At 39.9% G+C, this 22941-nt stretch overlaps 14 protein-coding genes across 14 annotated transcripts; 6 read left to right on the top strand and 8 right to left on the bottom strand.

The window, feature by feature from the left end:
- Positions 1-652: 652 nt before the first annotated feature.
- Positions 653-2341, top strand: SWP82 (Swp82p; the record flags this gene model as incomplete). Its single annotated transcript, XM_037288739.1, has 1 exon — positions 653-2341. One exon carries the CDS (start codon positions 653-655, stop codon positions 2339-2341), a length of 1689 nt encoding a protein of 562 aa, XP_037144634.1.
- A 35-nt stretch (positions 2342-2376) lies between these two features.
- Positions 2377-3660, bottom strand: HG535_0D06150 (uncharacterized protein; the record flags this gene model as incomplete). The annotated part of the gene is made up of 1 exon (XM_037288738.1): positions 2377-3660. One exon carries the CDS (start codon positions 3658-3660, stop codon positions 2377-2379), a length of 1284 nt encoding a protein of 427 aa, XP_037144633.1.
- A 220-nt stretch (positions 3661-3880) lies between these two features.
- Positions 3881-4267, bottom strand: HG535_0D06140 (SelT/SelW/SelH family protein; the record flags this gene model as incomplete). The annotated part of the gene is made up of 1 exon (XM_037288737.1): positions 3881-4267. The coding sequence occupies one exon, from the start codon at positions 4265-4267 to the stop codon at positions 3881-3883; it is 387 nt and encodes a 128-aa protein (XP_037144632.1).
- Positions 4268-4474: 207 nt separating this feature from the next.
- Positions 4475-6640, top strand: RGD2 (GTPase-activating protein RGD2; the record flags this gene model as incomplete). The annotated part of the gene is made up of 1 exon (XM_037288736.1): positions 4475-6640. The coding sequence occupies one exon, from the start codon at positions 4475-4477 to the stop codon at positions 6638-6640; it is 2166 nt and encodes a 721-aa protein (XP_037144631.1).
- Positions 6641-6776: 136 nt separating this feature from the next.
- Positions 6777-7628, bottom strand: SIC1 (cyclin-dependent protein serine/threonine kinase inhibiting protein SIC1; the record flags this gene model as incomplete). The annotated part of the gene is made up of 1 exon (XM_037288735.1): positions 6777-7628. One exon carries the CDS (start codon positions 7626-7628, stop codon positions 6777-6779), a length of 852 nt encoding a protein of 283 aa, XP_037144630.1.
- Positions 7629-8205: 577 nt separating this feature from the next.
- Positions 8206-9027, top strand: BOS1 (Bos1p; the record flags this gene model as incomplete). Its single annotated transcript, XM_037288734.1, has 2 exons — positions 8206-8208; positions 8284-9027. 2 exons carry the CDS (start codon positions 8206-8208, stop codon positions 9025-9027), a joined length of 747 nt encoding a protein of 248 aa, XP_037144629.1.
- Positions 9028-9089: 62 nt separating this feature from the next.
- Positions 9090-10874, bottom strand: FMP25 (Fmp25p; the record flags this gene model as incomplete). The annotated part of the gene is made up of 1 exon (XM_037288733.1): positions 9090-10874. The coding sequence occupies one exon, from the start codon at positions 10872-10874 to the stop codon at positions 9090-9092; it is 1785 nt and encodes a 594-aa protein (XP_037144628.1).
- Positions 10875-11088: 214 nt separating this feature from the next.
- Positions 11089-11703, top strand: FMP32 (Fmp32p; the record flags this gene model as incomplete). The annotated part of the gene is made up of 1 exon (XM_037288732.1): positions 11089-11703. The coding sequence occupies one exon, from the start codon at positions 11089-11091 to the stop codon at positions 11701-11703; it is 615 nt and encodes a 204-aa protein (XP_037144627.1).
- Positions 11704-11770: 67 nt separating this feature from the next.
- On the bottom strand, positions 11771-12535 carry SEC53 (phosphomannomutase SEC53; the record flags this gene model as incomplete). The annotated part of the gene is made up of 1 exon (XM_037288731.1): positions 11771-12535. One exon carries the CDS (start codon positions 12533-12535, stop codon positions 11771-11773), a length of 765 nt encoding a protein of 254 aa, XP_037144626.1.
- Positions 12536-12874: 339 nt separating this feature from the next.
- On the bottom strand, positions 12875-13540 carry RPL10 (60S ribosomal protein uL16; the record flags this gene model as incomplete). Its single annotated transcript, XM_037288730.1, has 1 exon — positions 12875-13540. The coding sequence occupies one exon, from the start codon at positions 13538-13540 to the stop codon at positions 12875-12877; it is 666 nt and encodes a 221-aa protein (XP_037144625.1).
- A 512-nt stretch (positions 13541-14052) lies between these two features.
- BUD20 (Bud20p) lies at positions 14053-14535 on the top strand (the record flags this gene model as incomplete). The annotated part of the gene is made up of 1 exon (XM_037288729.1): positions 14053-14535. One exon carries the CDS (start codon positions 14053-14055, stop codon positions 14533-14535), a length of 483 nt encoding a protein of 160 aa, XP_037144624.1.
- A 44-nt stretch (positions 14536-14579) lies between these two features.
- On the bottom strand, positions 14580-15515 carry OTU1 (ubiquitin-specific protease OTU1; the record flags this gene model as incomplete). Its single annotated transcript, XM_037288728.1, has 1 exon — positions 14580-15515. One exon carries the CDS (start codon positions 15513-15515, stop codon positions 14580-14582), a length of 936 nt encoding a protein of 311 aa, XP_037144623.1.
- Positions 15516-16274: 759 nt separating this feature from the next.
- LAM6 (Lam6p) lies at positions 16275-19058 on the bottom strand (the record flags this gene model as incomplete). The annotated part of the gene is made up of 1 exon (XM_037288727.1): positions 16275-19058. The coding sequence occupies one exon, from the start codon at positions 19056-19058 to the stop codon at positions 16275-16277; it is 2784 nt and encodes a 927-aa protein (XP_037144622.1).
- A 436-nt stretch (positions 19059-19494) lies between these two features.
- Positions 19495-22851, top strand: RGR1 (Rgr1p; the record flags this gene model as incomplete). Its single annotated transcript, XM_037288726.1, has 1 exon — positions 19495-22851. The coding sequence occupies one exon, from the start codon at positions 19495-19497 to the stop codon at positions 22849-22851; it is 3357 nt and encodes a 1118-aa protein (XP_037144621.1).
- Positions 22852-22941: the final 90 nt, after the last annotated feature.

Raw genomic sequence — 22941 nt, 5'->3', positions numbered from 1 at the left:
TCGACGATATTGTGCATTCTGGAAAAAGTAAAGTAGGTGGACAGTGGAACATCGTTATTCAAGAGCTGAAAACTTGCACGTATTCGGCTTTGATTTGCATCGCCTATAATACGAAGATGGTATGCACTTTTAGCACCGTTTTTTCTGAGCTTTCCACGTCTAATAGATATTATAAGAGAACAAGAAATTGTTACATGGACCATACCATTTTTCGTTCCAGAAGCACTGTATCGACTTAAGCCCAGATAGCTGCGTTCACAGGAGAAGTATCATAAAATTATCAATAGCGTGCAAAAACCCCGCAGGAGCTAGCAGCTGTTAAGTAGTGTATCAGTAAATTCAATAAACATGCTACATTCCTATTAAGAATCATTCTCTTGAGTTGCAGCTACCATCGTGTTAGTTTATCTAATTCCTCATTTGCCTGCATGCAGTTGATTTTGTTCAGATGGTCCTTTTCGGCTATTTGTCTCACAGGCGGGTGGGCAGGCCGACTTCGTTTTAGAACAAACAACGAAAAAAAAATGTATCCGTTGCCCTAGCGAAATTAAAGGGAGTAAACAAACAATAGCAAACGTACAGGCCGGCATCTGTCGTAATTTATCTTTCGTTTAAACGATATAGTTGTTAGTTTGAATTACATCTGACTCAAATGTCTGAGAATGATCGAAATAAGATTTTTAAAGTTTCGAAGAACACAATTATCAAACATGAGCGTGTTTTAATTAAGCAAATTGTTTTGATATCTTCCGAGCCTGAATTGATACAGGGCGCATTAGATATGTTCCCAGCTAAAGTTGTGCAGGTTCCTAATTACGCAGGTACAGAAAAACAGGGAGATGAATCATCTTTCTCTTATAAAATGATTCAAACAGATCCTTTGGGCGAAAGAAAAATTTCTGCATATGGTGAGTTACAAAATGGCAGGTCTTATTTGATGGACACTTTTACTCTATCGAATTCAGCACATATACTTGTACTGGTATCCGATTTGATGAAAGCTCTGCAGTATGATAGAAGTGAAATCGAGTTTTTAGAAGAGTACTCGCAACTACTGCCCTTGCAGTTGAACGAAGATGAAAAGGCATTCCTGAAAAAAGGTGGATTGCTTCAATCAGATGATAACACAAATGACAGATACATAACAGCGAAATCTGCGTTCGTTAGGTTTGGTGCCGCTACAATAGCATCCGGTGTAAGAGTTATTGATGATTATTGGGAATCACTTGCAAAAGAACAAGGGTTTACTCCTCATCACAGGGTTTGCAAATTATCTAAAAGATTGCTTGACATTCTGATCGATCTTAAACCCACTATCCAATACCATAGCAATAGAAATGCCAATGAAGAAGATAGTATCACGAATGACCAAAATGAACAAAACTATTATTTTGAGAATCCTTACTTAACAGTATCAGAACAGATATCTTTTGAAGTTAGACAAGAATACGGCAGGGAATTTAGTAAAGGTGAGCATATAGGTGCTGTCATTCCGGGCCAAAATATAAATGGTTCTTTAGAGATAAGCTCACAGTTCAAGATTCCGAAGTATCATAACAAGAATTCATTCCAACAGGCGATTCAGCAAAACGCAATGAACACACCAATAGGTTCACCATCACAACTAGAACAACAACAACGATATCCGCAATCGCAACAGTCAGATGTTAGTAGGTCAACTAACATTGGATTTTCACCAGGTTCACTTCCCTTAAGTGGCAAATCTGGGAAACGCCTCTTGAATAGCATACTAGATACCGACACTTTGGTCATAAAAAGAAAGAAATCCGAGGAAAATGAGTTGATCAAGTCGACAAATGATATAGCGCTGACGAATGAGCAATTGAATATAAACGGCTGGAAATTTGAATCCTTACGTCTAACAACAGATTCCAATACAAATAACATTGAGTTTTCACCTCGAGGGTTGCCATTCTACCAAAAGGACAGGCTGATCAAGAGATTGAAGTTGCTAACACCAAATCAAGTCAGAGAAATTGAACATCTACACGATTCACTCTTCTTAAACACAGGACTACAAAACGTAAGAAAACTAAGGGCCAAAAAATGGACTAAATACTGGCAACACAAAAGTGGCGTCTCCGTTGGACTCCGAAACATCGATGTGCCGACGTTTAAAAACAGGTATTTAAAAGAGATTCTAGAGCAGACAAAAACAGTGACAGTTTACAACGAATTGACAAACATGGATGAAATTTCAATTACAAAAAGAGTCCCAAATGCAAATTTTCTTGGACATTCTAATATACACGGGTTTAAACCCCCATATGCAAATGCGCCTGTTAATATAAAACAAGATTCCCAAAAAGAGAGGAGGTGACTCTCATGACAACGATATGTATTTATTAATAATGATTACAGTAATTTTGTTTTCACAATTTCTTGTCTGATTCTGAATGTGTAATATGCCATGATTAGCATGATTATTATCAAGGGAACAATCCAAATAGCTAATTTTTTTGCAATTTCATCAACATGAGGTCCTGCATAACCAGAATGACTAGACGATTCTCTGAGTTTCTTAGCTTCCTCTAACATTTTCTCCAGTTTTTCATTAACTGCGAAAAAGTTCTTATAATCCTTGTTATCTTCATCCTTCGTTGGGGCTGATTGGGTACCTACATTTTGTAGAGCTTGGCTTAATTGTGCCACTAGCTTTATTGTCTCTGCCTGGGATTTAGAAATCTCCTCCAGTTGGACTTTTAAAGAATGAATATCGTTGGCCAAAATTTTACCTTCAACTTTATCCAGTTTCTTATAGATCTCAAAGTTGGAAACTTTATCATGTTGGGCATCATAAACGTCTTTTTCGAGTAAGCTTGTTTCGCCTGTAGCCTCATCGATGATCTTTGTCAAAACCTTAGGTTGCGGCTGGGGATTCACATTAGGGATCAATGATACTTCGGTAGCAGCGTCATACATTTGGACCTTTAAAATTTCGAAAGATTCATCAGTGTCGCTATTATCAGCTGTGGCACCAACAAAATAATTACCTGCGGGCAGCTTAGCCTTTCTAGTCTGAAAACAAACGCGATTGTCAATCTGAACCTTCAAAAAATTATTGTAATTTCTGTCATAAGTTAGACGAACTGTTAAAGGAACAGAAGAATCCTGATATCCCAGCAGACAGGAAGCAAACGTGTTATCATAAACATTGTCGTCTGTGAAAGTCTGTACACCATCATTGAACTGAGCCCTCAATGTAGGACCTAGAGGCCCGTTATTGTCCACTAAAAGTTGTAAACCATCAAACTTCGAAGGCCCATTATAAAAACTTTTTTCAAGGGGAAGTTTCGAGTCTGAAGAAGATAAAAACCAAAAAGAAAGTCCACCTTTGCTTACACCGTCATAATTGACGCTTCTGAAAGTCCACTCTAGGGAGAAAGAGTCTTTTAACTGATAGGTATTCTTCCCCCATAGCGATCCCTTACTCTTTTGATCTGGTGTCAATCTGATTCTTCCTTCTTCCAACACAGACGAATCACCCAGCGTCCAGGTGGATGGGATTTCCTTGCCTTTCACCAGATCAACGAGTGAAAAGTCTGTATTGAGATCTATTGTATCCGCATGTTCGGTTGGATGAGCACTAACAAGAGCTAGTATACTTACTATGGTTCCTAAGCTCTTTACAAATCTCATTTTATCGCAATGGGTACCAAATGAAAGAGAGAGAGTGGTGTGAAATAAAGTTTTTAAAAAATTGAACAATAATTTATTCTGCTACACTGATAAATCTTATACAGTGCCGATCTTGATCCTAATAAATTCTCGTTGATAATTATAAGACCTTTTCACATAAATAGTTCATATATAACTGACATAGATAGACAAGTTGATAGACAAGTTGCTAGCCCATGGCTCATATATCATTACATTCTCTGCATGGTTCGTCTGAAATCAAGGTTCGGGATTGTTGGAGCGCTGAGGATGTAGGTTTATCACTTGATGCTCGCTCGTTGTGACTTCCAATAGTCACTTTGTCTTCGAACAGCAGTTTCCTGACCTTTTGTTTGAGAAGCTTGCTCTCTGGGAAACCATTGTGTATCTTACGGTCCCATATACATATTGGTTCGGAATTCGCAGTCAGCTGGCCCGTGATCTTGAATTCTCCAGAGGGGCCGGGAATCATTGATATTTCACCGATCTGTTCCCCAAAAGTCTGCAGTAACTCTTGCAGATACCAAGCGCTTCTTAAGTTCCACTTGCATTTGATACAAAAAATGATGTTTATTTTTGGGTATGGCATTTTTATTCGATTTGTCCATCAACACTTTGTCACCTATTTGTATCACTGGGAATTCTTGGAGAGAGACTACCAGTGTAATTTCAACGCGAGAGTGAAACGCCTAGTATATAAATTCATCATCGACAAAGTAGAAGGTTGCAAAAGAGAATTGCTGACGGATGAATCTCGCATTTTTCAATTGATATATCTGAGGAGATTACATCAGCGATGCCGATATTTGCAGATAGTTTTTGGACTGCGGACTACACTACTGGTCTGAATGTGCTTTTTGAGAAGTTATATGATGGCTGTGAAGAATGCGACATGTTTATTCAAGTGTTCGCATCGAGGATGCAATATGAAGTGAGTTATGGTCGTCAGCTTGGTAGTATCAAGAGTGGCATTGATCACGTTGATAGGATTGATGATGATCCTGAAGTGACGACGACAACGGCATTGAAAGAGTTAATCAAGCAGACCTCTAACGAGGGAAGCCAGCACTTGGCAATAGCCTCCAATATCGAAGCGATGGCTCTCCAACCTTTTAGTAAATGGTGCAATGACCATAGAAAACGTATTGAGTATTCGGAAAAGACCTTGAAGAGCAACGTTAATAATTTTCACAAATCCAAGAAATATGTCTCAAAATTGGAGCAAGAGTACTTGAATAAATGTAGACAATTGGAGGATTTCAAGCTGAGCAATTTTAATGATGAGGAATTAGCCGCAGCAATGGAAGGTTTGAAGCTGCAAAAGAAATACGAGAAAGATATTGCTAGAGAACAAGAATTTCAGCATTTTGGTAGTGTGGGGGGGATAGCATTCGATTTCAAGAGTATGAGGGAAACACTACAACTCTTGCTTACAAAACTTCCGAAAAATGAATACAAAGTACCACTTATTAATTTTACATTACAAAATACAAATAGCGGGGGAGAAATAACAAAATTTATTTTGGAAAATATGTCATTGAAGGATATTGATCAAGCAGAAACTTTTGGTCAGGACCTTTTGGACTTGGGTTTTTTGAAATATTGCAATGGTGTGGGTAACACTTTCGTGAACTCTAAAAAGTTTCAGTATCAATGGAAAACCGGTGCTTATAAGTTTGCCAATGTGGCCCAGCCATTTGCTGATAGCGAATCTAATTTACCTCAAATGGAACCCAAGATATCTAATTATATACAAGATTTTGCATCTAAAATATCTTCGGCACCTTCAAATTCATCCGGCCATTCAACACCTTCTGCAATCACAGCCCCTGCGATCTCTGAGTCAGAAAAGACGTTACTGAAAATGCTGAAAGACATGGAGAATTACGACAATCGATATCGCCATGAGTGCAGTAAGATGGATCTTTTGAGATGCTCTATCGAGGAGCTCATAGTTGACCATCTTTCCTTCATGGAAAAATGTGAAATGGATAGGCTAAAGGCAATAAAAAAGGTTACTTTTGACTTTTTAGGTGCTGTTGGAAACAAGATATCGGCTTTGAAGATTTGTATTGATGCTATGCTAGAAAGGGAGAGTAAGATGGATCCTGCGGCGGACTTATTGCACTTGTTATCCAAATACAGAACTGGTGTTTTCAAGCCTAGAGTTCTAAACTACAATAATTATTATAACCCTGGCGCTTTCCAAAATTTTGGGATCGATTTGGAAACTCGCTGCAGGCTCGATAAGAGAATGGTGCCATCAATAGTAACTTTAATTTTATCATATATGGACGGAATATATCCTGAATTGGCCTCCGATAACGTAAGGACCGCTGTTTGGATTGCACCAGTAAAACTTAGCCTCACACATCAGTTAAGACAGTTGCTGAACAAAGGACAATCAAATGACGAGAAGGAAGTCATTTCAATACTCAAGCAACACGATAACGAACCCAGCATCGTTGCAAGTGTTCTGAAAATATATCTTTTGGAGCTGCCTGAACCATTAATATCTAACGATATCTATGACATCCTGAAGGTACTTTATGCTGAATATTCATTGAAACCATCACTGTCAACAGAAGAAGCTGCCTCCTCGAAAGAAAAAAGCGAAGACAATAATGAAGATTTAATCAATGAAACAGAAACAAACAGGATTACAGGTCTTTCTGCGACTCTTTCTTCCTTGCCCAAACCTCATATAGCAACTCTAGATGCAATCATTTCACATTTTTATCGATTGATAAAAATTTTAAAGATAGGTGAAAATGGTGACGAGGTCGCGGTAGAGTTCACTTCAGAAATTTCGAAAGAGTTTGCGAACTGTATCATTGAAGTACGAATGCCCGACGGCAATGACTTGGGTTACAGAATATTTTATGATCTCCTAACACATAGAAAACAAGTTTTTGGCGAGTTGAAAAGACAAGGTTCAAAGAGTAGAGGGGGAAGTACATAAAAGTCATAAGAAATCGTTACCTTTATTTCTATATCTGTACATATATATATAAATAAATATATGCAATTAAATTCCCATGCCCAGAAAAGCATTTTCTGTTTGATCCCATTCAAATAATATTACCTTTTTTAGTTAACTAGCGGTCTTCCTTGGATTCTAGTTCTTTCAATTGCTCATCAAAAAGCCTCCTCGGCATTGATACTTTTTTTTCGTGTTCCGATAAATGCACCTTTTTGACCACGTTTCCCTTCTTATCAAGGTAGGTTATTACGTCTTCAATGTCAGGATTTTCTTCTAGCAACACTTTTCTACGCTGTTCCCTTGTTTTTTCATCAGCCACTTCAGTTGACAGGAATGGATTTGATGAAGTTGACTCCGTAATCAAAATGTCCGAATAATCTTCGTTTTCGTCTCCCTGTGCTTCGCTGTTATGCCACTTCTCAGCCATCTCGTAAGTCACCACTTTATGACTTGGTGTTCCTGGGTCTTGTTTAGAATGTTTGAATTGAGCACTCCAATACTCATCATTACAGTCTGACCTAATATCGGTAGACGGCCTTCTCCTCGCAGTAGAAGATCCTGCTGCGGACGGCAGCAATGAAGCCTGTATTTGAACATCATCATTATGCTTAACATCATCAACCTTTGGAAATAGCACGCGACTTATTCTCTGCAAACCCTTTGGTTGCTCGAACTGCAGGGGCCGCCTTTTACCGGTCGAGTATCTGTGCGGTGTGTATTCTGGGGAGTGGAATCCTTTGAACGGTGACTTGTCACCGTCCTCAGCCGGTGGAGGACCCAGTAGAGGTACTCGCTTATCAATTTGCCTTGCAGTGGAGGGCGTCACAGGGGCGTCAAGTTGCGACGACTTTTTTGGTGTCTCCATCAGAATTCTCTTACGTTCTACCAGTTCTTCTTGGAAGTTAGTCCTCTGTGGTCTAGGTTCACTTTGCTGTTCCCTGGAAGACGGTGGTGTTGCTGGTGTCATAGCGACCTTGTAACGTCAGCGACCCAAATATATGCTCTTGCCTTCGCTGTTCCACTTCAACGATGACAAGTCGAACTGCAATCCTGAAGAATCCTCAACTTTTTAAATAGTAATGTGCGAGTAATCAGAATTCCAGATCAGGTATCTCTTTTACAAGTATCTTTTTAACGTATTTTTGGGCTTCACTTCTAAATGGTTTATTTTACCAGCCATGCCAATTTTTGCGCGATGTTCGCTGCTTCGATTCTTTGAAGACGCTGAAATGAAGAATGTGAACTTCAGCTATGATAAGCCTGGCCGGCTATTCGAACTGCTAGATCATGTACTTGATCGACCTCACCAACGTACTTCTGAACCATACAACTGAGTCGAACGGTGCTCTTGAATCTGCTTTGAGGTGCTTCTTATACCTTCTTCCTGCTAACTGTCACGATTTTTCCTATATAACGCCTTTCATGAATCCAAAAAACCCTAACCGAAATGCGCTGCAATGGGAAATCGATGAAATTGAACTAACTTGAAGCTAGCAGGAGCACACATAGTCAAATAGCTCTGGTCATCTTCGTCGGTGTCTGAGATGGTATGATACACTTTTTGCTGTCGAATCTAGTTATCTGGACATGCATACTAACATTTGCCTCTTTGTTTTGACAAGAATGCCCTTTTTAATCATGGTATTAAACAAAAAAATCAACTTCAGTTGGATCTAGAAAAGTTTGGAAAAGATGTTCACGGATCGCCTATATCTTTGCAAGGATCTATTTCCGCAACTTTGGTATCCTTTCAAAAGACAATCGAACAATATGGAGATCATCTGAAAAAATACGAGCAGTCTTTGATGAATGGTGACGCTGACGAAGATGAGGATGCACAGACTAAGAAATACGAAAACAGGTTGTCATCTCTTAAGGAGGCGCATGGAGAGTTTTCTGCCAGATTTGCTGAGTTAAAGAAAGAATTCAATAGCTCTAATGCTCGAACTCAGCTTTTTGGCAACACCAATGGTTATGCAATGGATGGAATCGAGTCAGTAGTCAACAAACGGAATGTAGGACAGTCGAGGGATGGGACCTCGCCGCGTTCTTCCATGGAATACAGAGGCTCGGGACTTCCGTTATATCAGGGGTTACAAAAGGAGCAGTCCATATTTCAACGTGGTAATACCCAGTTAGAATTAATTTTGGAAATGGGACATCAATCCCTTGATGACCTTGTCGAACAGAATCAGATTTTACTCAAGCTACAAGATAGAATGTCAAGTACTTTAAGGACTTTGGGTCTCTCAGAATCGACAATCCAAAAAATAAATAAGCGAGCTTTCAAGGATAAACTGATTTTTTACTTTGCTCTGGCCTTATTGTTGGTGGGATTTTACTTTGTAATTAAGTGGTTTAAATAAACAGTTTATATGATTCAACGCATGTTCTCTTTGATTTAAAATGCATACACAAATTTACACTGTCATCTCTTTTTCCAATAGATGCAACTGGATCTTTCGCCAGCTGCAATAACTTGCTGTGGTGCCAGTAGCATTTCAGACTTGTTGATTCCTTCTGAACTATTCTTCACACCCGGCAATAAGAATTGAGGAATATGTTGAGGTTTGCATTGTTTTATGCGTTTTCCATTACCCAATTGACCATTATCATTGCCACCCCATGCTAGTACTTGACCGGATTGCATTTTACAAATGACATGATTTAGGCCACAGCTCCAATGTTGAACCTCAGTTGATTGGTGCTCATTGTTCAAAACCATAATTGGGGTGGGTTCCGATTGCGAGTTCATAAATCTTCCATTTCCCAATTCCCCAAACTGACCATTCCCAAATGAGAAGTAGGAAAGATGACTGAGGGATGATTCATTATTTAAAGGCTGTCTATCTGAAGGCTGCGAATCCATTGTAACATAGGTAGTTTGACCGCTACAGTGCACATCTACGCATTTGACTATACTGCCTCTCTTGAAATAAGATTGAAATCTTGAGAGTGTCTTTGGGAAAGCAATTTGCTCTGAGTCATACGATATTGGATACCCTAATTGCCCAAATTTGTTTGAACCAAACACAAATAGCGTGCCTGCCAAATCTCTTGCAACCGTATGATAGTCACCACATGCTACTTGGATAATTTTTCTTTTGTCGATTTCGTTGGAATCATTCAAACTGCAGTTCAATAATTCAATTTCATGCAATTTGTTACAGATTGGAAATTCATCAAACTGGGACATTCCTGGGATACCAAATTGACCGTAAGATTTGGAACCGGGGCATGCTTTCATCCCTGTACTGCAGGTGTACGCCTTGCCGGCGTTGGAAATCAGAACGAGATGCTCTTTCCCAGTATCGAACTGAATCACTTTTTTCTCGCCCCTGTCAGTAAAACAATGACTGACGTCCAATTTCAAGGCATATTTAGGAAGTTTCTTCCACGGTACGATCCATGATCTTTGCATAATTACATGGTTTGATATAGAGTTGCTGTGATTATCTAACGGAATCACGAGAACTTCACCTGTTGCATTCAATGCATAAGCGCATCCATTGGATTCTTTTACTGATATTAAATTTTGAGCAGGAAGTAGCACTTGATAGTCTTTCTGGTTCCATTCCAAGAGATCCCCTTTGTCATCTATAGCAAGATTTCTCTCGATACCATCTACGGTAGCCAAACAAACATCCCTCAGGTATTTATTGTCAAAAATTGAGTTTCGAGTTGGAAATATGATACCAGGCTTACCTTTTTTCGTAGTGGATTCGGAACCTCCACAAAAATACAATCCTGGGACCTCTGGGCTTAGTTCGTTGGCAGCTACCATGGGGATCTCTGCCATACTCTTCCTCTTTTTTATATGGATTAATTTCTCAATCGTATCATCATCGACAGACATATCTTTTGTGATCCACCAACTCTTGATTTGTGGCCATTTTTGATATGCTGTTCCAGCAATTCCAAAGACTGCAAGGAATAAGAAGCCCTGAAATACCGCCGAAAGTCTCATCATTTTCTCCACCCGAGCCTGATATTCCTTTTTCATTTGCTCATCAGTTTTCGTGGGCCAATGGAATTCATCAACTGGTTTTCTGGCCTTATAAGGTTGTGACGTTATTTGGGAAGAAAGCAAATCAGCATCATCGAATTTGGGCGTATTACTTTTTAACAATTCTCTGCTACTGTTTAGAGATCGAAAACCATGTCTCTTTATACTGTTATTTAGTACAGACAAATTGCACTGTCGTTTCAACATGATAAATGGAGTGCTACAATATAGCGTCTTTGAATTAATGGTTTTCAATACGTTTTTCAATACGTTTTTCTATGCTATTCATTCTTATCCTCCACTTTTCTTCTATGTACCCTAAGAAGAATACCAGCAGCGGCTTTACACGAAAATGAATAGATAAATAAATAAAACCAACTGGAGCAACCAGAAAAAGTGGAGGTTGTAGTGGATTCGAGTAATGAGGTTAGTTGGTTTGGGGTTCAAAAGGAGATTTCACTCAAGTTTGAAGACGCTTTCAAACTTTGAAAGTGTTCATATCGACAATACAAGTAAATACAGACAATTATTGATGGAGAAGGGTAAGTTTACTGAAGAGCAATCAAACTCGATTGTAGGTCTAATGGTAGAAGCTATGCAAGGAGGAGTCACTCATGTATCACAAGACCTAGCCAAAAGAGAGAGACTTAATCAGTTGTCGTACCAGCAACGTGTTGATTTTGCAAAATTGAGAGATCAATTATTATGTGCAGATAGCAGCGAATTTCACAATTTACAAAATGAATACGAAAGAGTACGCACAGATTTGGATAAGCTCAGGAACAAGCTAAGGGAAGAAATTACAAAGGCAAATGCAGGATTTAAACTGGATCTTTCGTTAGAGAAAGGTAGAATAAGGGAGGAAAGTAGTCACCATGATTTACAGATAAAGGAGATTGAGACCAAAATTGATCAAGAAGTCAACAATATGCGGATGCAAATCGATTCTGTCAAGACGCAGGTGATGCAATGGCTGATAGGTGTATGTACCGGTACATTCGCCCTTGTTTTGGCGTACGTGAGGTTATTATCTTAATCTCGAAAATGGGTAAACTTGCAAAGGAACTGGTTATACAAAGAAAAAAGAATTATTTCATATCAATTTATAAATCAAAGATCTCTTTCAAGATTCTAACGGTGTCTTGTGGTGTTTTAACGGCGTGTCCGATGGTTCTTGGATCTTCGTAAATTTCGTAGTCATTACCACCTTTAGCAGTCTTGTCGCCGAAGAAATGAATCTTCTTGAAGCCATCGTTGGCAACGTGTTGCAAACAGTAGGTCTTATCCCAACCGGTTGGGAAAACATCGAAGGAAATTTGACCCCCGATTGAGTAAGTCAAACCCAAATCAGGGAACTCGTTCTTTAGAGCTTCGACAAACTTCTCTCTAATATGATGCTCTTTGTCATACTTCTCGTACTCGTTACGTTCTTCTGTAGAGGCGTTTCTACCAATTGGCGAAACATTTATCATACCATTTCTGAATTCAAGGAAAGTACCTCTTCTCCTTGGCAGTTCAATGCTTGCCAGGTATTTCAAGATGAAAACAGACAGTTTGTTGTATTTCTCTTCACCAATCCAGTTGATAAATGATTGTGACGCCAATTTTTCACCCAATCTGTAAGCGGTCAAACCATTTTCAGAGAAAGCATAATCGAATTCGTTTAGAACGTTTGGACCTAGCTGTTCCAACTGTTTGCTCAAATCAGAACCACCAACAAAACCGATGCAGACCTTCTTTCTCAATTTAACCAAAGCGTCTCTAACCTCGTCAGACACAGTCAATCTGGCTGGTGTCAATGTGCCATCGACATCAAAAAGGACTAAGGTTTCAGGGTCTTCCTTGTAAGCGAATTCTGGGATAGCCATTGAGAATTTTGGGGAGGGGACTATAAGTGAACGATGCTCAATCTTCTTTCGAGAGAATAGCGACAAGGAAGCAACAGACGTCTAATATTTTTTCATGCACAACTATATATGAAACCATAGACACGCTCGCTGGTCCTGCCTGTTTCGACAAAAACGCCAACTCACTACACGAGAAGGACGCGTTACCTAACAAACGGGAAAATTTTTACCGAAACAGGACCGCTGGTCGTTCGGTGGAAGAAACGATAGAATAAGCAATATACTGGAGCACTGCAATTATATGGAAGATAAACTATGTAATTCTACTTAGACATGAACTAATTTATCAAATTGTCGCATTCAAGCTTGAGCGGTGAAATATTCTGGGAACTCGTTGAAGTTGTGCTCCAAAGAACCCTTCTTGGACAAGAACTTGACGAAGGCACCGTCATCTTTGACTTCACCGGCGTCTCTCTTCTTGACGTATTCTTCTCTGTCCAGATTGGTGAAACCCCACTTCTTGGAGATGATGATCTTTTGTTGACCTGGGAACTTGTATCTAGCTCTTCTCAAACCCTCGATGACAACATCTTTGTTGTTGTCCTTGGTTCTGACAGAGAAGATAATTTGACCGATAGCGACACGAGCGGCCAAACCGTGGGGTTTACCCCAAGCACCTCTCATACCTTGTTGCAATCTATCCGCACCGGCACAGGACAACATCTTGTTGATTCTCAAAACGTGGAATGGGTGCACTCTGACTCTCAAGTGGAAGGCATCTCTACCTGAGATCTTGGTCATGTACTTGTTACCACAGATACGGGCTGCTTCCAAAGCCTCAGAGGACAACTGTTCCAATTCGTTGGAGACCAAGTGGACACATAGAGGAAATTCATCGACTGTGGCCTTCTTTTTACCCAAATCATAGATTCTGATCTTGGAGTCTGGAACAGCTCTGTTGTACCTAGACTTTGGGTAAGGCTTGTTCTTTTGATATCTGTAACATCTAGCTGGTCTTCTAGCCATCTTGAATCGAGGATACTTGCTTTCTTAAGGACCGTAACGACTATATTCTGCTATGAAACCTCACTACTTTTAATACTCACTTTGCCAACATCCAGTGCAAACTGAGATTTGTCATCACGCCTGCTGCTCTCCACCGCCTCCGTTGTCTCCAGTCCCAGTCCACTGTCTCTCTGTCTGTGTCGTAACATTCCAACGTCACCACAAGCAGACCTCGCTGTGCGTCATGTTGCGTTGCTTCACTTCTGGTATCTTCAGTCAGAAACAGACGGAAAGCTCCAGACATCTTGAGCATTTCGCGCACAGGATGGGGTGTATAGGTTCTGGTGAAGAACAGTCCCTGAAAAATCACGAGGGCGGGTAACCATCGTGGAAAATTTTTTAGCCTTCTCATCTCATCGCCTGCACAGGATAATGAACCTACAAGTGCAGGTGGTGGAAGCAGAGGTTCGATCATTCGAATAGTGGCGTTGGTTTAGGGTTCTGGCACCTATCTGGAGTATACGGCAGCAACAATGGGTAGATATTCGGTAAAGAGGTACAAGACCAAGAGGAGAACAAAGGATCTGGATCTTATCTATAATGAGCTGGGTTCCAAGGAGGAGATACAGCGTTTGCTGAATCAACCGCTGGACGAAACAAAGCCGGGGTTGGGGCAACACTATTGCATACATTGTGCTCTCTACCTTGAGACAGCTGCGGCGCTGAAGACACATTTGAAGAGTAAAAAACACAAGAGAAGGGTAAAAGAACTCAAGGGCATTCCATACACGCAGGAAGTAGCCAATGCGGCGGCAGGGGTAAATTTGAATAGATTCTTGCAGAGGGTTGAGCATATCAAGAATAGGGTGGGCCCGGAGAAGGAAAGCAACGAAGTGTTGTTGAAAGAACATCTCTCCACTGCGTTGGCCAACATCAGTACTGTAGAGCCCACGTTACCATGGGGCGAGGCGACGACCGACGCTGCGGCCGATGGGGCAGAAGTAATGGCAGAGTAGTGAATGTATACATACATATATTATGTTTAAAAAGGGGGATTTTTCTAGCTCGAGGCTTGACCAAAATCGATGTGGCCTGTTTTCTTTGCATGTTTTGCGACATCTTTTTCGCCAGCGAACTCCGAATTACAGATGTTACAGATTATCTTGTCCTGCCGTGTGTTGAAGGAATATCCATGCTGTTTCATTTGTTTTGCAATTTGCAACGATCCGGAAAGTATAAGCTGGCTGAGATAGTCATCATTTTTGTCGAAGATAGTACGTCCACTGGAGAGTTCAATTGAGTCGTAGTGAATTCCGTTGAATAGTATTATCATGAATTGATTGAACCTATCTTCATTAAATTTTTCAAACTGCTGTGCATCCATATCAAGAACAAATATTGCAGTACCCAGCGTTTCCGATAGCAGTGCAATTTCGATACCGCCTCCCCAGGAATCCTTCCTCATGATCCATTGGGCATATAAATCGTTACGTTTGTCTAGGACAGCTTCAGAGTACTCTATTGGATCCGATCTGATTTTGTCTGCCACCACAGATCTCAGCTGCTGAGAGACTGATATATCTTTGTAGTTACAATACGAAATAGCATGAAATAAACACGAGTTATCATCAGGCACTTTGTGAACTCTCAATAGCTGGCATGTTCCATCAGGCAAATCAATCTTTGTTTCTGTCGGCGGCGATTCAACCGGCTGAGATTCAACAGGCGGAGTTTCTTTTTGCAAAGAAACAGATTCTGAATTCTTTTCCATCGATTCTATGAGTACAATTTTCTCACCTGAGCTGATTCCGAAAGAGTCAACAGCTTGTTCAAGGGCATCCTCAGATATGCTTATGGTTTGTGGCGGATAACCGAATCTGACACCAGAAACTTCAAAGGGTGGCGTCGTTACTTTCAAGAGCTTACCCAATGAATCTTCCTTTTCGAGAGATATCACCTTATTTAATCCTTTAGGACCACTTATCTTCAACCTCATTAGAGACTAACCAGACAGCTTCTATAACTATATATTCACTTTTCATGTATTGACATTATTAAGGGTTCAGTCAGTTGTGTTAGCCTTTTGTATCGTAGCACGCCTTAAAGCCCGAATTTTTAATACTCGGGCGAGGAGCTCTCTTTATGGTGAAAAGGACTCTCAATTGGCAGACAATACGCCAGGACCACCCGTGAGAAGCCAGTACAATTGTGCATTTATCAATGCGTACATATTGGTAACACTACCAACTGAGGCTACCTGTGAGAGGTGAAAAAGTCGCCTCACCGATAGTTTTTGAAACATAGAGAGACCTTTGGGCATTCATTTTCATTGAAACCTACATCTGAATTGAAAAACTGAAATCGGAAGCAACGATATTTCAGCTTTTCTTCCAGCTACCATGCTTTGAGGTTTATTTCAGGCTTCCTACGTGCCCTTCCTTTAATTGAACGTGTATAGCCTACTTACAATTTAAGAGTTCTCACCTGCTCTTAATACGGGAACCATCTGACAAACCTCAAAGACTGAGAAATATGATGAAGTGGGAGCTTTCTACACAGGAGAGCTCAACTTCAATGCTCTTAACATGGTAATAAATCACTACTTCAGTGGGAGTGTTGTTGATCGTCAACATTTTGCGTTGATGGGCTTATAACCAGAAAAGCAATATTCAAACGCCTTTGACAAGCTTAAATCTATAAACCATTAAAATGTACATGTATGCGAGAGAAATTGATTGTGCAGTCTCTGCAGTTTCTAAATATCAGATATTTCCTTGAGCAGAGTCTCAATAAACGTTATCAACTGCTCTCGGGATACTTGATTAGATGTGCTTTCAACTTCGGACACATCAGTGAAGTTCGCAACCACTTTATCCTGCAATGCAGCCCATAATTTAGGTATTAGCAGCTCTCGGAATTTACTATTATTAGCTTTTGCTGGAATATCAACGAGTGATCGAGCAAATGCATGAAAGTTGTGATTCTCTGGAGCGAGCAGCTTGAAAAAGGGAGCATCAATTATTCTGTCAAGGTCTTTCTTGATGATAATTTGATATATGAGATTTAAAGCCAGCAGTGCTATTATCACGACAAGTGACAAAAGAACCACAGAGTTGCCACTTTTAAATGCACTTGGTTTTTCAAAAGCAGTGGGCTTGGGCATGGGAAGAACCGTCTTGCTGGTGAAAGCTTTCTTTGAAACATCTTTGGAACTTTTGGATGAACCCTTACTTCTTGATTGCGTCTTTTTCGGCGAGCTTGGGATGCTTGAAAAGGTCTCAAAGGTATTATCCTCAACGTATCTCTGTATCTGTTTGACCAAATCCTTTGTAGCTGATATTTGACCACTTTTGCAACTAGACTCTATCATAGACTTTATCCAACTACCAGCTGTCCAATCCACGAAAAATGAAACTTTTAAAATACATGTTGTTGCCGATCCCCATCTAAAAAGATATCTTGTTTTTGTGGAAAAGCTACCTCCACTTGGAACATCAGGCGTTCTTGTAGTGTTCAGAACATCTATATAATCCGAGTAATCCATATGCAAAATTTTCTCTTCAACAACACATTTAGTTGATTTGGGTCCAACCGGAAAATGAAGTCCTTTAGCATAGGTGAAATTTCTATAGCGACAACCCTCCTCATCTACATTCTCGAAATTTCCAATATCTGAAAAATTGGAGGAGTCTTGTGATTGGAAAAACTCGAGCCAGAATGATGGATTGTTGCCACTGAATAATAGCTGAAAAACTACGCCCGGTGGAGCATTATACTCTAATTCCGATAGAACATAGTCATTACCATTCTCAGGCGTAAATGGCAATTGAGTTTCTTTTCCGTAATAGGGGCCGTCGTAATCATATTTGGAGCCTTGTTTCAATTTGTATACTTTTACTTTAGCTTCGTCCTTTGCTTCGACTCCATTGTCCTCTTCATCATCTGAATATTCATCGGTAAGGGCTTCAGAATCACGTCTAGGGTATGAGGGTGTGTAGTCGTCCACAGATCGTATAGCGTCCTCTATTATAGAGTCGTTCTCGCTGATGAAAGAAGCGCGACTTGGTGGCTCGCTTGGCCTAGTCATGTTTCCAAAGGCCTTATTGTTGAATCCAGAATCCATCAAAAGAGTTTCGTTGTCTACGGAAGAATCTAAAGGAACTGACTTTTGATTTCCGCCTTCTCCTAACTGCAACAGTGCTCTTGACCACACTTCCTTGATTAAAGTAAATGCACCATCTCTCGAAATGAAGCCATTGAATTGTGTCCTTCCATTCTCTGTTTCAATAGAGATTGCGTTAGGAAACAGACCTGCTGTCGATGTTTTTTCCATGTACGTCACATCCTTGAAAGGTATTATAGCTTTCGCAACCCATCCTAGAAGATTGGAGTGAAAACACAAGTGATCCACTGACACGTATATCCTTCCTTGGTACAGAAATTCTCTGCTGAGTGTGCAACTGAAATCATCCAAAAGTCGATCACTCTTAGACATAGTAGTGAACAAACTGTGAAATTCTACATTCCTCTCTTCCGATGCATAGTGAAATGGCGTATCTAGATATTTTTCATCCACAAACCTCTTTGGGTCGAATTTTTGGTTATCCGATGGTAGCGTTTTATAAAATACTTCTTTAGGTTTCTCCGCTTGTTGTAAAGGTGATTCAGCGATATCCATCACAGAGTCTTTCCTGCTTCCTAATTTCTTATTATCAACAGATGTCTGTCTCCTATGCGTTATGATATCAGGTGGATTTGTTGGTTTACCGTTACCGTTCTGTGAAGTTTTGTTTGCATTTGAAAAGCCGTTTGGTCCAGCTGTTTTAAATGAAAGAGACGAAATCATATTATCAAAAAAGGACGCTTGCGCTACTCGCTGTGGGATTTCTTGAGCGGGCTTATTAATGGTGGATTGAGAGTCTTGTTCGGCATTGCTCATTATATTGCTTACCGAGTTTAAAGCGGTATATTTGTTTTGAGACATCTTTTCTGTACTGGAAATAGAATTTACATCTGATAGATGGGGGTCTGCGGGACTAGACTTTAAAGTAAGTGGGACACTAACATCCAATGAAGATGCAGATTTTCTATGATTGGAAGACCTTGGAGAAGGGAGAGAGCTCAATTGAGATCGCCTTCTCTTATCAACTAATTTCCTAGAGTCTTCTGAGTCCGTAAAACTGAGCGCATCCACATTGTTGCTGACATTTTCCTCATTATGCTCCGTTTTACTGCTGCTCCGTTTAACCTCATTTGATTTATCGTTTTGCTCGTCATTCTCTTCTGCCTTGGTGTCTTCGTTCTCGTCCTCGAAAGATATAATATCCACACCTGCTGAACTTTTTCCAAAGTCGCTATTACTCGAAGTCCCATCTTCCTCTTTCTCTTCAGTAGCTGTGAAATTATCACTGCACCCATTGCTGCCATTACCTTTGCGGTAAGTCAATGTCATTTCACTGTCATCAGCCGCTTCAGCCGCTTCAGCCACTTCTACCACATCATCAGAAACAGGTTCCCATTTGTCATTCGAGAACGACATGGGCAATATACACTAAGTCTTATTCTCAGTTAGCCAGTGTTGTCTTGGAGCAACTTAATTCCTTCTAAAGTCTACGTGGCCGAGCTATTGGGTATACTCAAGCTATATTTATTCACAAGATGTTCAAATCGTCGTTGGGAAGCGAACTCTTCATTACGAACCACCCCTTTTCATGTGACTATGCTACCCGGCCTTTTGAAGCCGTCTGGAAGATAATATGACAATGAAATTGAAGGTTTTGATCGCAGAATAATCACCAGAACATATATCAAATGATAGAGTTGGGAGAAGTACTCACAATTTCTGACTTTCTGATTGCGGTGCGCTTCTTTGCTTGATCTGTGAATTTGTGTTTCAATTTTTTTTCCGATCTCTTCGTCACTAGTAGAGACGTGACAGCAGTAGAGGAAGTTCCCCCGTCTGTGGAATAAGAGAGATGACTACAGAACTGGATTCTAATCAAATGATGCATGGTGGTCATTATAATAATGGATCTGGCAGTTCAGACAAGTCGCATACTTTAAAAGACGCACAGAGACTCCATCGTGATGATTTAGATGGCGTAATACGTCAAAATGATATAACAGGCGGCGGAGTGAACAGTAAACCAAAGAAGAACAATAGTGAGGTAGTGGAGTACGTATCGTCAGATGATCCTCCGCCAATTCCGCATGTTGAAGTCAATCAAGTTCCTCTTACCATGTCGATACGAAATCTGACGGTATATACCGTAACAGAACTATCACAGTTTATGAAAACTAATGTTCACTCCAATCCTGGGAAATTAACCTCAATGAAGAAGCTTAAGTTTTTACAGCTGATAATTTTTTTGAGGAATCAATTTTTAAAATTATATGTCCTATTGAAGTGGTGTCGCACGATTAAGAATAACAATTTTCACACAATGATTGATGTTTTGAATTGGTTTAGAGTCACTAATGCCACTGTGAACAACTGTATATGGGCTCTCAGGAACAATTTGACAGCAATGTCTAATGCTAAGTTGCCCAACGTTGACTTGGTCACTGCATTGGAAGTTTTGAGTTTAGGGAGAACCAACTTGCCTACACATAATTTCAAAATCAGTGGCGAGCAAGAAGTTTCTGAACAACCAACAAATGGTGTAGAGACTATACCAACAAGACTCATTTTGCAAAGGCTTAAGGATTTGAACTTAGGAGTATCATTGAAGATGGCACTTGTCGAAGTACCGGAGCAGTTCCACGATTACACAATAAAAAATGGGCGAATATACATTACAGTACAAGAACAATTCGAAATTCAATTGGCAACTATAGATTGTCATTCACCGCTTTTTTTCGTTGACTTAAAGTTTTTATTTGTTAGCCATATGTTACCTCTTAATAAAGCAAGAATTGAAAAGGTCATTAATGAAATACTTTACAAAAGTAATAAACCATTGGTAAGTCTATACAACTTCCTCCACAAATATGTACTCACATTACAGCTCTACATGGTTCACACAGAGCTTCTGAAACTAGAAAGTAGCGGGAAATTTTCTGGAGGTAATTTGCTTCATAGGTATGATTCGAAAAGGAGCAGAATCTCAATCAAGTATTGGATTCATTCAAAAATGGGTCAAAAGGCTACCATCACAATTGGTGTTGACCGCCGTACGCGAAATCTCATTTTGAAGTGGAATAATCCCATGGCCAACCAATCACGCATACCAACAGTTTACAGTGATATTTTACAAAATCTGGAGGCAATTCTTGATGAGATAATGTTCAATCACTCGCATATAATAAAGGCAGACCTTTTAGCCAAAGATGTTTTCCAGGAAGATGAAGAAAATCCAGACGTCCTTCTTTTTCAAATTCCAACTACTTGTATTTCTATGGCTCCAGTTCAACTGAAGATAGACTTGATCACCGGTGTTTTTTATTTCAGAAATCCAACGGCCCTTTTATCAAAATACGTCAGTAGAATTAACAGAGCAGAAAATGCGGATGAGTTGACCAGGGTACTTCAAAGGTTAAAGCTTGAAAAGATTACACACGCATTAAGGAACATGTTCGAGAAAACTGGTTGGGTTTGTAGCAAAGTCATCAAACTTGATCAACCAATCATTAGCCAACAACATGTGGAAGTTGCTTATGCTAATTCGTCAGATTTACTCCAGGATGACATCTTCACTAGACTGCCGAGTTGGTTGGCAAATTGGTATTTGATCTTAACAGTAGTCTCATCAAATAAATCCTGCATAATCGAAAAACGTGTGGGTAAAGTCATTTCTGTTAGGGGAAAATGGGAGCTATCGTATTTGAGTAATACAGGTGTCACCTCTGCAAAGTTGGAATCGATTACATATCAAAAAGTTTTGCATTTACAAAAGGCCATATTTCATAAAATTATAAATCACACATTAATTGACTCATTGAATCAATTGAAGATTCGGAATACAGCATGTCGTGTGGATGCATTGTCCTCACCCCTTCCCGAATATATCACATGCCCAGTCAAACCATCAAATGAATTGAACGGCTCGGCATTACCCACCAGCACTAATAAAACTCAACCAGGAGCTGATAATACATCCACCCCTATCATTACTTTAGAGCTCGAATCCTTTTTGGAAGGATCTAAAGCTTTGAATGATATTCTAGAAAGCTCGATGTTTATGAAGTTCGACTACATAAATTCAGAGATACATCTGTTTGCAAAGTTCAAACGGAACACGATGATGATCAAATGCACATGTGATGAATTGCTGATTCATTTTGTCCCTAAAGACCCCTTAACATTCTACTTAAGTGAGAATTTCACCAACCTGAATGATATCATCCAATGTTTGACGAAATTCAGAAAAAAATTGATGCAATTAGTTGTACTCACAGATGTTGTTGAAAGGCTACACAAAAACTTTGCTTCGGAGAATTTCAGGATTGTTGCACTGAAGCCTAATGAAGTTTCTTTCAAATACTTGGTGCATAGTTCGGATGACCGGGATTGCACCATTAGCATTAAAACAAATGAGCAAACCGTAGAGAAGCTAGAAGTTAAACTCTCTCCAGGTAATCCGCAATACATTGTTCAACCATTCATCGATAATGAAGGCCTGGACTGTCAATTCATTTTCAATTACCTACAGTTCACGTCGTCATTATTCACAACTTTAAAAGTGATTCTTTCCGAAGACAAAGAGAATTCTGAATGTTTCACAATGATCAATTTGGGTCTGCACAACCTTCGTGAATACCAGCTCTTGTATCATAACCCCGAATCTGGCACAAAAATCACCCTTATAATAGAGCTGAAAGGTGTATTTCACAATGGTCGGAACAAGACTCAATTTTACGTGCATTTTTCAGACGAGGAACACATATCTACTAAATCTCTGGCATATCCGCTGGTGCATCAAGTTCGCAACCAGATATTTATGTTAGATACAAAGGAAGCCCTGGCAAGCAATCGTGAGATCAAGTACCGTAATGCCATAAAACTGGGTGACGGTATAGCATGCGACCCATCGGACATTGGACCTGTTTTGCAAGAAATTCACAGTATTCTCAAGACAGATAGTAACATTACTTACGAAAATGATTCCCGCACAACCCTGAATGCGGCACCCGTCGCGGGTAGTAATAAGTTCAAATCTAACTCAAATTCTACTCTCACCTCAAATGTCAATGGAACCGGAATCGAAAATGGTGATAGCAAAGTTACTCCTATTACAGCATCTTGGGATTTTTCATCGCCGGCAAGCGCATCACGGGGAACCCGGGGAACTCTCGTGCCAAAAACTGATAAAATGCGGGATGAAAGAGAATAAATTTAGAATCTTTAATCCTATCAACTATAACAGTTGTAATATTTACACTTTACATTTTGAAGTTTTTCTATATCTTTTATGTGTAGCACA

The sequence above is a fragment of the Zygotorulaspora mrakii genome, chromosome 4 (assembly GCF_013402915.1).
Source record: "Zygotorulaspora mrakii chromosome 4, complete sequence".
In the NCBI taxonomy this organism is placed as follows: Eukaryota; Fungi; Ascomycota; class Saccharomycetes; order Saccharomycetales; family Saccharomycetaceae; genus Zygotorulaspora; species Zygotorulaspora mrakii.
Note: the sequence above shows the minus strand (reverse complement) of the source record. Positions and strands in the feature narration are given on the sequence as shown.